We start from the raw sequence: 14,628 nt of genomic DNA, 5'->3' as shown, positions 1-14,628 counted from the left end.
ACATCTGAAGAGCATTGTCCAGAATCCTTGAAGGCCTGCTGCAGCATTGCTCAAGGATGCCTCGAAGAGTGGCAAGGCTTTGGCAGACTTGAGGATTAAGATTGGAATTTTGAAAAAAGTTTCAAAGATCAAATATAAGTAATCACCTTGATTAAGTAGAATAGTTTTAATCCTCTATAGCCGAAATGGTGCTTTAAATCCCATTGGTCGTAGACTATCCTCTCGTGAGAACCTTCTGTTTGGGTATGAAAGGTGAAACAAACAGACTTATTTTTCTACACCCACTTCTTGCTCGGATCATAGATTTCAATAATAAATATTTATTTTTATTTAAACTGTCCATATAAATCTTGCTTCACAGACACTTTGATGCTAAGCGAATATCTTCCAGGAATCGGGTTTTCACTAAAACGTTTTTGAAGGCGTTCCCTTTTGAGACAGCGTCAAGAAGCCGCTTTCGCCTTCTAGAATCACGACGTTTGATTTCCTACCCACTTAAAAAGAAATATTCTTGTAATATGGTAGGCTGATTCCTTTAAAACTTGTATCTGCTAACACCTGGGGAGACACTGAACTCGATGCCCATTGGAATTACAAGCAAGAAGGAAGAGGTCATTGCTAGTGAGGCAGTAGGTCTCTAATTACTGCGGACAGAGAATACAGCAATCATCACTGATTAGAGGGCTGTGGAGTGTGAGACCGTTTGTCATGTTTCGCTAGAAAATCGCCCTAACAGCCTCGTCACAACTCACCACCTCGCCCACCCTCTTCTCTCCGCTCCTCCTTTCGCCCCACCCCCCGCCTCGATTGTTACCTTCAGTTCGGTCTTTCAGCCCTTGCTCGCAGATAGGAATCAGTATCACTTACACCCGCTGTTAATACCTTTCCATAGCAATTAAGATGACGTCCGAATCGACTCGAATGTACAAGCTGGTGTGAGTTGCTTCCATTAGATCCTCCAGATATCGTAAGTTGTTAATGCAGTGCTCGAAAGAGACTCATATGCCTTGAGGAATAAGGGAGTAATTGTGAGGTCGACGAAAAGCAACAGGATCCATGATTAACTCGAATTATTTTCTGACTGTACAAAAATTACTATTTTATGGAGATTCAACTGAAGGTGTCAATTTCTTTCAGCTCCCTTACCAATATCAAATTAAATTACTGACCTGTCATTTATGTGATCTCCAATTGCATTGGGACACTCGAAATGTCAATTCCAAATTAGAAGTCGAGATTAGCCTAAACTCACTAGGAAAACAGTTAAAATTAAGAAGCTTCATTTACCACCTAGGCATGACCTGTACCTACTTTTCATTTTGCAACTCACTTGCATGGGCTTATACTCTCGAAATCGAGAGAAACCTCAATAGGAAACAAGCTAGTACTCCCCCATTTTTCTATTAACATCTTGATTGAAATCTCAAAGTTAAGTCAAACCTAGACTTCTGTCTTTGCAGGAATAAAGAGGGTGTTACCTTGATGGCAGTAGGTTGAAACTATGCCCTCTCATGGATAGCCAGTGCAAAGAGAATCACCCGAGCCCAGACGCTTTTAATCAAGATGGCAAAAACGCTGGTATCGCATCTATTCGGAAAGACGCAAAACTTTAGCTGCCCCTTTGTACCGAAGACTTCAAACACGGAGCAGTGATAAGGCGCTGAGAAGCTCATCCACAGTAAAACCTTGGAGTGACGCGAATGAAAACGGCCTCGGCTGTGATGAGCCTGTTCCTATTCTGCAGCCAACAACTCACCCTACAATCAAATCAGCTGATGAAGCGCCTCTTCCCAGACGTCAGATTGATGCACTACCTGTCACGAGTCGATGGTGTGAAAGAGACAAATCTTTCCGTGAGAACAGTGAACACAATAAATCTTTCAGGTGGATTTGCAACGCCTAAAAGTGAGCTCACGTTTGGTATACCGACGAGGCAAAGCAAAATGTCTTAAAATGTTCCTTAACGAAGGCTTTTTAGTTGGTATTTAGTAAACCGTTACGATAGAACGCAAAGAATTTCAATTTTAGTCTGGAATTCACAGCAATAGATAGTCAGAAGAGGGTTTCTTTTACTTATTCGTAGATGCGACCGAACTGGGATGCAAGTGTGCGACTGATGTACAGGAGGCAGGCAGGCGAACAGGAAGTGACCCTCGGAAGAGGCCAGATGACAAATTGTAGGCATGCAAAAAGTGCGTGCCGATGTGTGTGAGTGCGTGTGTGTGTGACACGAATGAAAGAGAATACAGCGCAGTCATCGGAGGGCCATACTCAAAGGTGTGAGCGTCAGGCGGATGTCTTGTGGCGCTCTCATGATGAACTCTCTCCTTCAACGTGATGTGTGCATGAAGAACAGAATTTGATACAAGTGAAATGGCGAAGTGTGTGTGTACGTGTATGTTTTTGTACGCAAGCGGATGTGTGAAATATGAGTGCTCTTGACCTAAAGATTTCGAGAGTTGGTGAACTCAACAGCATCATCCTAGAATTAGCAAGTAGTATAGAGGAAAGCATGAACCTTCTTGCAAAAGTGTACAGTTAAGTACTTTGCTACAGTCGTCACACATATGCCACACGCCTTCTTCATTGCTTTATGATAGGTTAGTGGTTGCGTCAAATCGACTATTGCAGCCAAAATGATTTACGTCAGCTATTCTTTGTCTGGGAAGAAAAACCACCTTGCCGCAATAGCACAACTTCCGAAAGTGAATTGTTAAACACGTCAAATACGAAAATGGCCATTGCTACCAGCGTCACATAATTGTGACGCGTCTTCTTTGTTTTATGAAAAATATGCTATTTCACCAAATCGTGCATTGCAGACAGAATAGTATCATAAAAATCACCTAAGTTGTTAGATATAAGGGAAGACTATTTACAATAACACTGGACACACTTCTAGGATCTCGAAGCGGTAGATGGCTAGTCGAGAGATAGTCCGGCACTATTGAGCCCCAAAGAGGATTAAAAGCACTAAACACCCACAACTATGATATCTGTACTCCTTATATCATTACTACCCAATAAAGGATGCTCTTGTCCATCCTGTCTGCTCGTTTTAAGGGTATAGAGTCTGGAGGTGGAAGAGAGGAAAGCCAAACCTGTCACAGTGAATCAAGTATCTTTATGAAAATTTATAGTAATAATTTGAAAGCTAGAATAACTGACCACGAAAAAAGTTATTTTTACCTCTTTGAATCCACTTGATTAGCCTAAAACGAGACACTGAGTCCTATGGAAGAACCAACTGAACTGCGAAGTTTTCCTCCAGAGACGCCTGGGCATTTTTGGCTGGAGGTAAAAATTTGCATTGCTATCACTTTACATTTGGAAGAAACATGATTTGCTTTCTGGGAATGAACTCTGCAGAATGAAAGCAAACCTTATGTGGAATCCAACTGTTAATCCACCATACCCGAATTCTGTGATTGTGTAGACGTAAGTGCGTAGTTCTTGCATTTAGCATTTGTGAAAATGGAAAGAAAAAAAAGGCACTATGAAGCGAACAGGCCAAATTCTCTAACACAGCCTCTTGTGCGCAGAATCACGCAATGCTGGGATCTTCTGTCCGTTGAATGGATGACTACGAACGCAACAGTCCCTTTAGGTTATATTAGAAGGCGGTGTAAAAGGAAGTCAAAGGAAACCGCTTATCTCCGTCTGTTATGAATCAGTGAGGCTTAGACAATTATCTACTTGATAGAATTATTTGTAAAGGCAATCAAACAAATCATTGAAAAGCATAAATAGCTGCATCCCATAGTGAGGAGGTGCACATTAGTTGTCATGAGGAGTGAGCGTTTTATGATCATTTAGGTTGATGGAGCAATTCGTTCAAGGAATTGCTAAACACAAACTTAAATGCCAATCCAGCATGAGTCGAAGAGAAGTTGATTTCCTTTCTTAGATGATATCTGTCTTTCTTTCTCTTTAATGCCTCTACCCAGCGGACAGGGTGTAAAATGGATATTTATTGATAAAGTAGAGGGTGATATCCAAATTCACCATTATCAGCTTAAAAGAATATGGTATCTGTGAGCTTTAAAATAAGGCGTATTTGCTGCCAATTATTAGTCTAGAAGATGGAAGGAAACTTTTGATTAAAACAATTTTAATCAAGGCGATTCAATCACTTAGTAAACGATTTCGACAAGTCCTACTGATGTACTTCAGTAGCGCCTGGTCTTTAAGCACCAGAGGTCTAGTTAACGAAATTAAGCTACTCAAATCGACGACATTTAAGCTCTGGAGGTACCGCTTTTTTTCATTTTGGCTTTCTGGAGATTCCAAGTGGTGTCTAAACTGGGAACCTTGTGGAGAGTCGGGTTCTCGCCCAGACCCTCCAGTTTGGCACAAATAAAGACGGGGTGTACCTTGAGTGTACTTATAACCTCTAGAAGGTCACGGTCAATCAGCTACTATAAGTACGCGTACCTGAACTTACCGACACACGCAGATTCACGTTCGGGACACCTCTGAGGATCCAGGACTGAAGTGCGCATATGGCTTCATTTACAAGAAAATTCCCCCTTTGCACTGCCTACGGATATGGGAAATATCAGGTATGATGACCATAGACACCTCAAAATGTAGTCTCAAAAGGAAGCAATGCAAGGTTTAGTGAAATACACACTCTTGGCAGTCTCTCAAGAGCTTTTAATGTCAGAGTTGGGGGTATGATAGGCCAGCTACATCAGTAAAGAAAGCAGTACGTGTTTAAAATGTGACGTTTAAGACCACGCACCTTCACCGTTACAAAAATCTATCGTAAATTGGTTACCTTGGAGGTACAAAACAACACGGATACGCAATAGTTTAGATGTTTGTTTAACTCCTCGTTTTGATTACTCTGGCAATTAAGTTCCGCCAACGTAATCATGATGGGTAGCATGGCCTCCAGGCCACGCCAGTAACTTGTCAGCCCTTTTGAACGTCGGCAGCACAATTTTGCCCTAGTTTCATGTTTTCTTTTGTCTTCAAGGAAATCGTGGGGAGCTTCATGGGTGACGGCGGAAAGCGAACTCGACTCTGGAAGACAATTATTCTGATTTCTATTACTGAATGGGAAACCTTAAGGTGACGAAGAAGGGCATATGCTAGATGAGGATTGAAAATGGCAAGCCTTCTGCAACTACCTCAGCCCGGTGTTCTCCGAGAATGCTACCAATAACTGGGGCGAGGGACACTAGCCGTGGTCCTGAAACATCTGGAAAAGTTCGTCACAGAGCTGTCTACGGTACCTGTATAGGGATGTCAATTAAGTGAACACGCAATACCTCCTCCACCTCTTTACTAACTAAATGGAATTTAGACAGATAACAATGATAACAATGTGGCAAGGAAAAACAGACACAAAACCTTATCCCCACAAAACTAATTTAAAACTTGTCCTTTATTAAATGACTCCACTTTTGGGCCGGTGTCCTTGCAACTGCCAATGGACATACAAAGTGGCCAACAGATTCCTCTTCCCCTGATATAGGACGAAATCCCAGATACACTTGAATTGCCAAGAGGGATCAGTAAAGTTACAGTCGAATAGCATCTTCCCGGTTGCATAGAAATTTGATGACTGGCGCATTTGGTTGGTGGGTGTTTTTGTTTATAAAGCACCGACTACGTTGTGGTGGCCAAAGAGGGAGGTTGACCAAGCAGAGCACCAGCGATGACGCTCAAGTGAGTAGGGGGCTATGTAATCCTATGGCTGTTTGGTTAACTCTTAGTTTTAATTTAGCGGGCACTGAAAGCTCCGCCGATTGTACTTTCGTTGGGCGGCATTGCCTTCGGGCTGTCCCTGTAGCCCTCCCCAGATCCCCTGTACGGTGTCAACCACAAATTCTGACTTGGTATTATGACTAGTACCATAACCTGTGACTTGCATTGTGGTATTTAAGTTCACATACAGTCACACTTTCAAAACGTAATCAAGATTACATACCTTAAAACAACGAACAAATAAGGATGATATAATGAAACGGAATGGTTAGTAAGCAGTCAAATAAGTACAAAATCGGTATATTCAAGTTTCAACAAAAATTGCAAAAGATCACACAGTTATCAAATCCCGGAAAGATATCGGAGGTTTTAAAAAGGGCTCCATTTGCAGTTTAATTTGAACGAAGTTGCGTTCAAGCTCGCGCTGGTACTCCTCCTGGTCTTGACCAATCAACTGCCGATTCATTCGCACCGCCTCTTGCGATCTAACAGACAAAAAGTTATGATAGCTTGCCTCTCGAGGACTTCAAAAATATGTGTAACCGGTCATGTGGCTGTGAACAGATCAAAAATGCTGCTGACAATGATCAAACATCCGTCCACATTAGGTGGAGACAAAAACTCGGAACCCGATACTCAAAACTCGGGAGATTCTACGACTACAGGTGATCTTCATTATCTACGGTTTGTGCCTTGAAGGGGTGATAGGACCTGTACGAAATCCCTTAATGATACCTTTAAAAGAAAGGGATATGTCAACTCTAATTGAGCGGATAATAAAAACCTAGCACAACCTAAAATTATCCTCTCTGGATTTAACTCATGTTGTTTAAACCTCATTTATTGAGATAATATCTGAACGAGCTCTATCAAGTCTATCAGACAGTAATAAAGCAGTGACAATGACAGTTTATCTACATAGCTTAGTGAAGTCTAAATGAATGACTTCTTGGAAGAAAATAACTGTCAGCGTGAAGCGCAGTTGAAGTAGTAAACTTACTTGCGCAGAAACTCCTTCAAACAGAGCCGGAGTTCATTCTGCTGCTCGTCATCTGATTCTGATACAGTGATGACGGGGTTCTCTTGGGACGCTGACGAAGAAGGGGAGCCCCGTTTATTCAAGAAGGCAACCGCAACCTCCAGGGGTCCCTGATTCACAGTCGTGCTCACGCAGCCCTGAAATAGAGCCGTTTCATCCTACAGCCGTAAACTCTCTTAGCAACCACAATCAACTAACCTCATGCTCCGTAAGACGCATTCAAAGCTACATTGCTAGATGGTATGCTTCCTCTATGGTCATACCTTATTTGAAGTAATCAAATCACAAAAGATGATGATCTTAAGGATAACTATACAGTGAATCGTCGTGGTTTTAAACCACTTCCTAAGAGGTTACAGAATCAACTTGTTTACATCATTTAAGATTTGACCTCATCACCTGCCAGCGTCGCAGCAAACCACCTTTTGAACTGACAGAGTGGCACCTGAAGAACCAAACTCCTCCATTTCAAAGAGTGATCCGAGGCTACAATTTCATGCCGCCCCGTTTCGTATATGATCAGCTTTTATTTTGATGCATTAAATGATAGTAAGACCACATTTGACTGTATGAAGTAGCAAATAACGTAAGCGAAAATCTTCTAAGCTTGTAACAAATTTTGAGGAATTCGCAAAGCAATTTTTCAAGGTAATATCATGGTTGGTTTTCGCAGTTACCACTGCAGTCTCAGAGGAAAACTGACCACCAAAACCTATATGTTTCGACTCATCTACTAAGATAAATGCTGCCTAAAAAGCAAGGAATAAGTAAATTGGCTTGGACCAAGAACAATTAGGAGGTTTTTATCTGTATGCTCAATTTCGTGAATTTGTATTAATTTATCAAGAAGTGCTCCAAATTTCACGAGTAAAATCAGTACTGCTGATATGCTATAAGTAGTTTAACAGATCAAACATCGGAGATTTGCATTATTTTGGCGCACAGCTCACCTGAAGGACCATTTGAAGGAATTTTGCATCAGGAGGATCTGTGTGAATTGCCAGTGCTAGCTGTTGATTGCGCGTTGCGACATCTTCAATAGCAACCTCTATGGGTGAAAGAACTAACTCCTCGTGACCAATGACCGGGAGTCGCAGGTTCAAGTAGGGAAAGCATCGTGACGTCGTCAGAATCACCTTCCTCTTGAACTGCTCCGAAATGCTACCATGCGCGAAACCCGCCTGTGTGAATGGTGTCACCATCACAAAGCGTTCTAAAGTTAAGATAACTAAAGAATAGCATTGATGAAGAGGGGAGGGGGGTGGGCAATTCGTCTGATCGGTGCCATCGTAACCAATCGCCCAGGAATAGATAAATTTAGTTTCCATTATAAGAATATAGGAATGCCAATCACTTACTAATTCCATAATTTCTTTCACACTCGAGTCTTCGTTTTCGAAGCTCGAATTCCTCAAAGTGCGGTTCCACATATGTTATCTGCAGGTAGGCCTAAATAACCGCATCAGAAAGGCATAAGTAGTGTCAAGAAGCACTTTTCTCAAAACAGAAGCAGAGATGGTAGATTTACAATGGCCTCATCGAGATCTGCAGCAAAAACTCGACTGGAGCTCTTAATTATCTCAACCGGTTTGCCACCAAGTTGATGCGAGTAAAACTCCTGAAGACGGGCGGTAATCTCGGCCAGCTTGGTCAGTGGGGCCTCCTTGTAGATGAACTCCTTGCCATTCTGGTCACCAAACAGAGGGCCGTAAAATCCAACTCGAAAGTATGTATTGAAGAGGCGATTTGTTCGCTAATGGAGAGAAGAGTAAAGGTGAAAGCATCTCTCAAAATAGAAAAAGTTCATCCACAAACCATAGATGCTTAAACGCACGTAAGGAGAAACTGAAGCCCAGACTGGTCGATGACTCCATTACCGTCAATTGCTTTATTATGCTTTATTATGCTTTCCCCTTTTTAATCTTTCCACTCTTGTTGAATCCATTGACCGGCGCTGATTTCGTCGACGTCCCGGTCACTATTACTTTCTGGTAAGGCAGGCAATTCACTTAACTAACAACTCACACAACAAGTTGAATAAAAACGATTCACCGTGTGATTTGGTTCCCACCCTATTCCACAGTCTTTCCGCGCTCTGCCACAGTTGTGCATTGAGGCTAATGCGAACAAGTTGGTACCGCTGAACCCAACAGTCTTAAAGATAAGGGTGACAAAGATCTTGTAGTTCTTTATTGCAGAGGTTAAATACCAGAGAAAAGCTTCTTCAGGTACCTTGTCCACTGATATAATTACCAACCCAATCCCTTTTCGATGAGACACACCCTTGCAGACTATATTCCAATCAAACATTCAACTTCTAGAAACTTTGAAAACAACCTAGGCCAGGTCATCTCCGTTTCTACCTTACTCTTATTTCCCAATCGTCTATCTCACTGCCCGTGTGCTTTTCCGTCAGTTGTACAGCCAAAGAAGAGCTATTATCATCAATTGGGAAATGGCATCAGAAAGAAGGTGGCGAAAAAGAAGAGTGTCCGCCTCCACACTCCCCTTTGTATCATATCGAGGAGATGGATCTCATTCCTAATTGTTGTTTGGACTGCAGCAAGTGGACAGTTCCTAACGCCAAACGCAAAGCATTTGTGGTCTTCAGTGGATGGATGAAGTAGTAGGTGCCTTAAAAATGCGGGTTGGGGTGGGATGAGACGTGGCGATGTGGAGTGGGTAGTGCTAGTATTGTGAAAAGTTTAGGTGGTGCGTGAATCGTTTGAGAATCCCCAACCATCGCCTCATTTGCTTTACTTTGCAATATCAAGGCCAATTCTCATCATAAGTCAGTTTGTCAGGCAGTCAGTCATTGGTTAGTTGGCCAAAAGCCTAAAAACTTACGGCAGGTTCGTATATGGCACTATGCGAGGTCCGAATAAGTTCGTACACCTGACGGAGACACTCTTGTTCCCTAGTTGAGTACAAAATCGGTAGAATCCAGTAACAAAGTGATGGAATCTGCTCAGATTGATCGGCCGCATGGAAGCACTTAGCAATTCTTTCGATCAACTCGTAAAAGCGCTTCACAAATACGTTTGCAGAGGTCTTCTGCAGGGAGCGTTCAGCTGTGATTGGGAGAGGAGTGGAGGCTGGAAGTCCAACGGCCAGTTCTAGAGCCGACTCCTCTAGGAGGTTTGGCGATCCCAATTGACGCGCCATGGAATCAACGCCTTCGCTTAGGACGGTGAAGAGGGGGGAGCTTTTCCGGCTCACCATCTGTTCCACATCGATGGCAAGGGTGTGAAGCAGGGCTTGGGCTGCTTCTGCTGGCTGTTTGAACTATGCATAGATTTCCAAATCAGTAGGGGCAAAGCCGAACAAAAATTGAAGAATTACTGGTAAAACTGTTCTAACTTGGGAACAAATTGAATGAGAATCAAGCCAGACAATGATTACGGCTTGGACAGAAATGGGAATGCTATTCACAATAAGGAAAGGTTTTGAGAGCTATAAGCCAATGAAAGTGCCCACTTCACATGTCTTTAATGAGTACCTCATTTCAGGTGTGCCTCGTCTACACAAGTCCCAAGATGATCATAGCGATTCTCATACACGTATTGAAGCACACGGTCGGTAGTGAATGGAGTGGCTGTGGTGTGAAGGAATTGGACTTACAAATAAGTGGACCTCTGCAAGACGCAAAAGCCAGTACTGCCGCAGTTCAGGAAGCAGACGACATACAGATGCCAGATCAACGAGCAACTCGACCACAGAAATTCGGTCGTCCTTTTCAACGATCTGGGAGCCGGTATAGCGTCTTTGGAGATCGTTGAAATGAAGGAGGCATGTGAATATATCCTTTTCAAAAAGAGAAAAATAAGACAATCTCATTGTTGCCAGACGTAATTTTCTTCTGCCTCTGATAAAGTCTCCAAAACCTTTAAACTTTAAAAAGGATTTATTTCTTGCTTAGCATTGAGTATCACCTTCTCAAGCCCGCTTTGCTCTATCTTTCGCTAATCCTTTTGTTTTCTTACATAATCGAACGAACATCCAACTTTTACTATTTAAAACCCAAATCACAGGTACAAAGACCTAAACTTCCTTTCTAAGGCTTCTTTTCCGGAGAAAAATTGTTCCCTACATTTTGTCCACACCAAAAGCCATATTTGGGTTCTTTTTCAGAATTGACTCAGTAAAAAGTTGGGTAGAGTATATGGAATTAGATTATCATTTTCCTTCAGAAATGGCTTAAAATAAAAGTTATTCCGATTTCCTTACATGCAAAATATCCACAGATGCATTAAGTTGAGCCTGAAATCCAGCATCAGGCGCTTGGGTATTTGCAAACGTCATTGCAAAACGTAGTCCGTTGAATGACACACCTCCACTACCTTTATTTCTCCCTAAATCACCTCCTTCCCTTGTATCCGCCTTAGCGTATTCTTTGAGCGCCCGAAAGCAAGCCGAAAGATGTGCTCTTGCCAAAAGGAAGTGAATATGAGGGGGAGCGAGTGTGGGAAACAGCGGGTCACCCTCCTGACCACCATGAATCCTGCGGTCGTAGATGAGGTGGGAGAGGAGATGGTGCCAGTAGAGGTTAGTGCTAGCCTCGGTGAGGTAGGAGAGACACTCAGTCACGACCCCTAGGCGTCGGGCGAACCAGGAGGGGGAGGATGATGTGTCAAGAGTGAGATCGTTGGGTGCTAGGAGGGAGTGTAGAGCCAGGGCCATTTGGCCATTCACAGGATACAGGTGCTAAAATTTAGAAATATGGTGAAGTACTAGCCTTACCAGAATTGTATATACTCGAATCCTGTAGAGATTATTGTAGAAACAAATAGAGCAAGAGTAATTCCAAGGCGACTTTTAAGTTTGTTTAGAGATATTCCTTCAAAAATTGAAGAAAATGTTATCTAGGAACATTTAATCAGTAAAAAGTCGATTACATGAACTATATGCAAAGGTTCGTTACGGAGCTGTCTACGATACCTGCATTGAAATATCAGTTAAGGGAACGATCGATACCTCCTCCACCTCCCTACTAGCTGGATAGAACCCAAACAGATATAGCTGGATAGCAATGAAGTGAAAACAAGGTGGAAAGAGGAACATATGCAAAACCTCATCCCCACGAAAGTATTTTGAACCCCATCCCTTATTAAATGACAGCGCTTTTGGGCCGGTGTCCTTACAACTAGCGATGGACATGCGTGATGGCCTGCACCTTCCTCCTTCCCATCAATAAAATTCTCAAACAGGATGAAACTTCAAATCCAGCAGAATTGTGAAGAGGGATCAGTGGAGTTGCGGCTAAATATCCCCTCAGTTGCACGCAAATTCAATGACTGGCGCTGTTGGTTCGTGGGTGTTTTTCTTGCACCGCCGACTACGTTGTGATGACTGACGCAGGGAGTTTGACCAAGAGGATCACTAGGGACGACGCTTAAGAAAGAAGAGGTTATGCAATGCTGTGATTGTTGATTTAACTCTTCGTTTTGGTTTGGTGGGCACTTAAGGCTCCGCCACTGCGCTTTGACTCGATGGCATGATCTTCGGACCATGCCGGTAGCCTCTCAGCCCTCCTGGGCGTCAGTTTCGTTGGGCTTCACGAAAGACGCGGACGCTACAGTTAAATACCGTTCAAGTACATTAAGTGATTGCTATGCTATGAAAAGTGCATGAAGTCAATTAGATTGGTGTCTGGAGAAATAAAATACACCTTGAAACCTCATCCAAAGTTGCTGTGAGCATGCAGTTCAGCAGTCTCTAATTATCCCCTTTGAGAGGTATCATGATTCCTGGATAAGTTGCGTTCAAGACTCAATGTGGAATGAAAAGAAATGAACAAACCACCATTGTTTCTGTTTAGCCCTCTCGCCTTTAAATATGAAAGTGAGCACTGGTTCTGTGTTTTGGTCGGTACAGCCAGGAGGGAACATTTGACAGGAGTGCCACTTACATCGCAAACTTGGTGGCACTGTTGAAGGAGGTGAAATGCAGCAGCATTTGCAATCTTCCTAATTTTTTTCAGCGGAGAGGCACAATGAGGTAGTAGCACCCGACAAAGCACGAAGTGTGTAACCGACGCCTCGTCCAGGAAGTACTGTGGGAACTGAAACACGATACGCATCAGAGCAGTCTTTTAAGCACCAGCTACTTTTATCGGCAAATATTGTGAGTTAAGGCATCAATCACAAGACCCTCAGAGAAAATTTGGCCACTATAGCCTAGAAGCTCCGTTAAAATAGTGAGGCATTGTCTGCTGAAGGTATGGTACGTCTTCCATATCAGCGAAGCATCAAAACCTGTCTTTCTCTTCTTCTCCAAACATAAGGCTGTCAGTGTCCTACAGAAACCCTTGAAGAAATTACTCTTTTCTGAGAAAAGTAGCGGTTAGGGGCAGGTGAGAGTACTTTAAGTGGTGAAGTTGAAGCCATCGTGGTGAGCACACCACCTTTTGACCTCCCCCCCCCCCAAAAAAAAAACATCTGTAAAGGAGAATAACTAATAGACGCATACGTCTTGTATCCAGCAGAATAAGGTGTAGTAATTTAACTGAAAACTCTCTACTGCACTCAAACTGTCTTTTCGTCAAATGCGAGACAACAGAGGATCCCATCCTATATGCCCTACCGAATTTATATGCTAGCAAAAATGAAAAACAAGTAGGACCCACCTTTGAGATCAATTCGGACATGCCACAGCAAAGAAGCTGAAATGTTTTGGAACAGTGGTGCATGCTCAGACCAAAGATGTATGCTCTAGCAATACTGCAAATGAGGCGGGAAGATATGATCAGGTTGTCACTCTCCTCCCCTGTCACATCACTAGCTGAAAGGGGATGATCAAAGGCCTTAGAAAGAAACTAGGGGAGAAGGCTTCAAACTGCCTTACATTAATGAGAAGATCTAAAGTTTTACACACGACCGAGGTCACAAATAGGTAGAGAAGTTTTGTCTCCTCACGACACGCGACTGGTAGTGTATCAGTAGTTTGACACCCGAGATTGTCTAATCTCTTCAACTGGAGAATGGGCGACTCCCCGAGCTTCTGAACGACTGATAAAAAACAAAATCACGGGTAAGCAGACAGGACTGATGTCCCAGTCTGTAACACCTTGCGAAATTTCAATATTTTTTTATCCAAAAGTTTTTAAATTTTAAACTTGATAATTATTCATTTGAAAAGTTGGAAGACGTGTAACTTAAAAAAAGACAAAAACGTAGGCATTGGAGGCTCCGCTTTCAAACTTATAGTGGGAGCATGGCTTCCGGATCATAGCAGTAGCCTCTTATTCCTTTCGTATGTTGAGAATAAAATTTCTTTCATTCTTTCGTCTCCAGGGCAGTCTCGGAGGGCTGCATTGGTGACAGCAAAAAACAAACCCAATCCTAAGGGTCATCAACCCTGATTTGCCATTCCTGAAAGCTAAAACATTGTGACGAATGGGAGGATCGGTGACGACCCCTAATAGAAGGGTTGAAAATGAATCAACCTTCGGCAACTTACCCAGTCCCGTGTTATGCAGGAGTGCTACTACCAATTGAGGCGAGCGACACTCTCCGTGGCCTTGAACCATCTGGAAAAGTTGGTTACGGAGCTCTCTACGATACCCGCTAAGTGAACAAGCGATACCACCTCCACTCCTACTTGCTAGATAGAATTCAGGCAGATAGACATACACTGCTAAGCAGCACTGAAGTGAGAATAGTGACAAGCAGGAACAGGCACGAAAATTTTTCCCCTAGAAACTATTTCAAACCCCGCCCTTTATTAAAAGACTACTTTCGTTTATTGTTCTTGCTATTAGCGAAAGACATACAAGATGACCGGCACACTCCCCTTCCCCCAATACAGCTCCCAAACAGGAAGAAATTCCAGCTCCAGTGGAAATGCCAAGAGGCATCGGTGACAGTGCGGCCAAA

At 42.9% G+C, this 14,628-nt stretch overlaps 1 protein-coding gene across 1 annotated transcript in view; it reads right to left on the bottom strand. All coding sequences in view use genetic code 11, as the record gives it.

Moving 5' to 3' along the window:
• Positions 1–5,730: 5,730 nt before the first annotated feature.
• Positions 5,731–14,628, bottom strand: part of EGR_05876 (Dedicator of cytokinesis protein 7) — a gene marked incomplete at both ends in the record, with an annotated part of 18,955 nt that continues 10,057 nt past the window's right edge. The window contains 12 exons of the mRNA XM_024495125.1: positions 5,731–5,815; positions 6,051–6,200; positions 6,716–6,912; positions 7,705–7,967; positions 8,113–8,203; positions 8,283–8,507; positions 9,602–10,039; positions 10,376–10,558; positions 10,982–11,458; positions 12,663–12,815; positions 13,380–13,556; positions 13,598–13,761. Coding sequence (XP_024350471.1) covers positions 5,731–5,815; positions 6,051–6,200; positions 6,716–6,912; positions 7,705–7,967; positions 8,113–8,203; positions 8,283–8,507; positions 9,602–10,039; positions 10,376–10,558; positions 10,982–11,458; positions 12,663–12,815; positions 13,380–13,556; positions 13,598–13,761 — 2,603 coding nt within the window. The remainder of the gene's footprint in view (positions 5,816–6,050; positions 6,201–6,715; positions 6,913–7,704; positions 7,968–8,112; positions 8,204–8,282; positions 8,508–9,601; positions 10,040–10,375; positions 10,559–10,981; positions 11,459–12,662; positions 12,816–13,379; positions 13,557–13,597; positions 13,762–14,628) is intronic.

This window comes from Echinococcus granulosus (assembly GCF_000524195.1).
Source record: "Echinococcus granulosus chromosome Unknown EG_S00047, whole genome shotgun sequence".
NCBI lineage: Eukaryota > Metazoa > Platyhelminthes > Cestoda > Cyclophyllidea > Taeniidae > Echinococcus > Echinococcus granulosus.
This window is presented reverse-complemented; position numbering and strand designations above follow the sequence as displayed.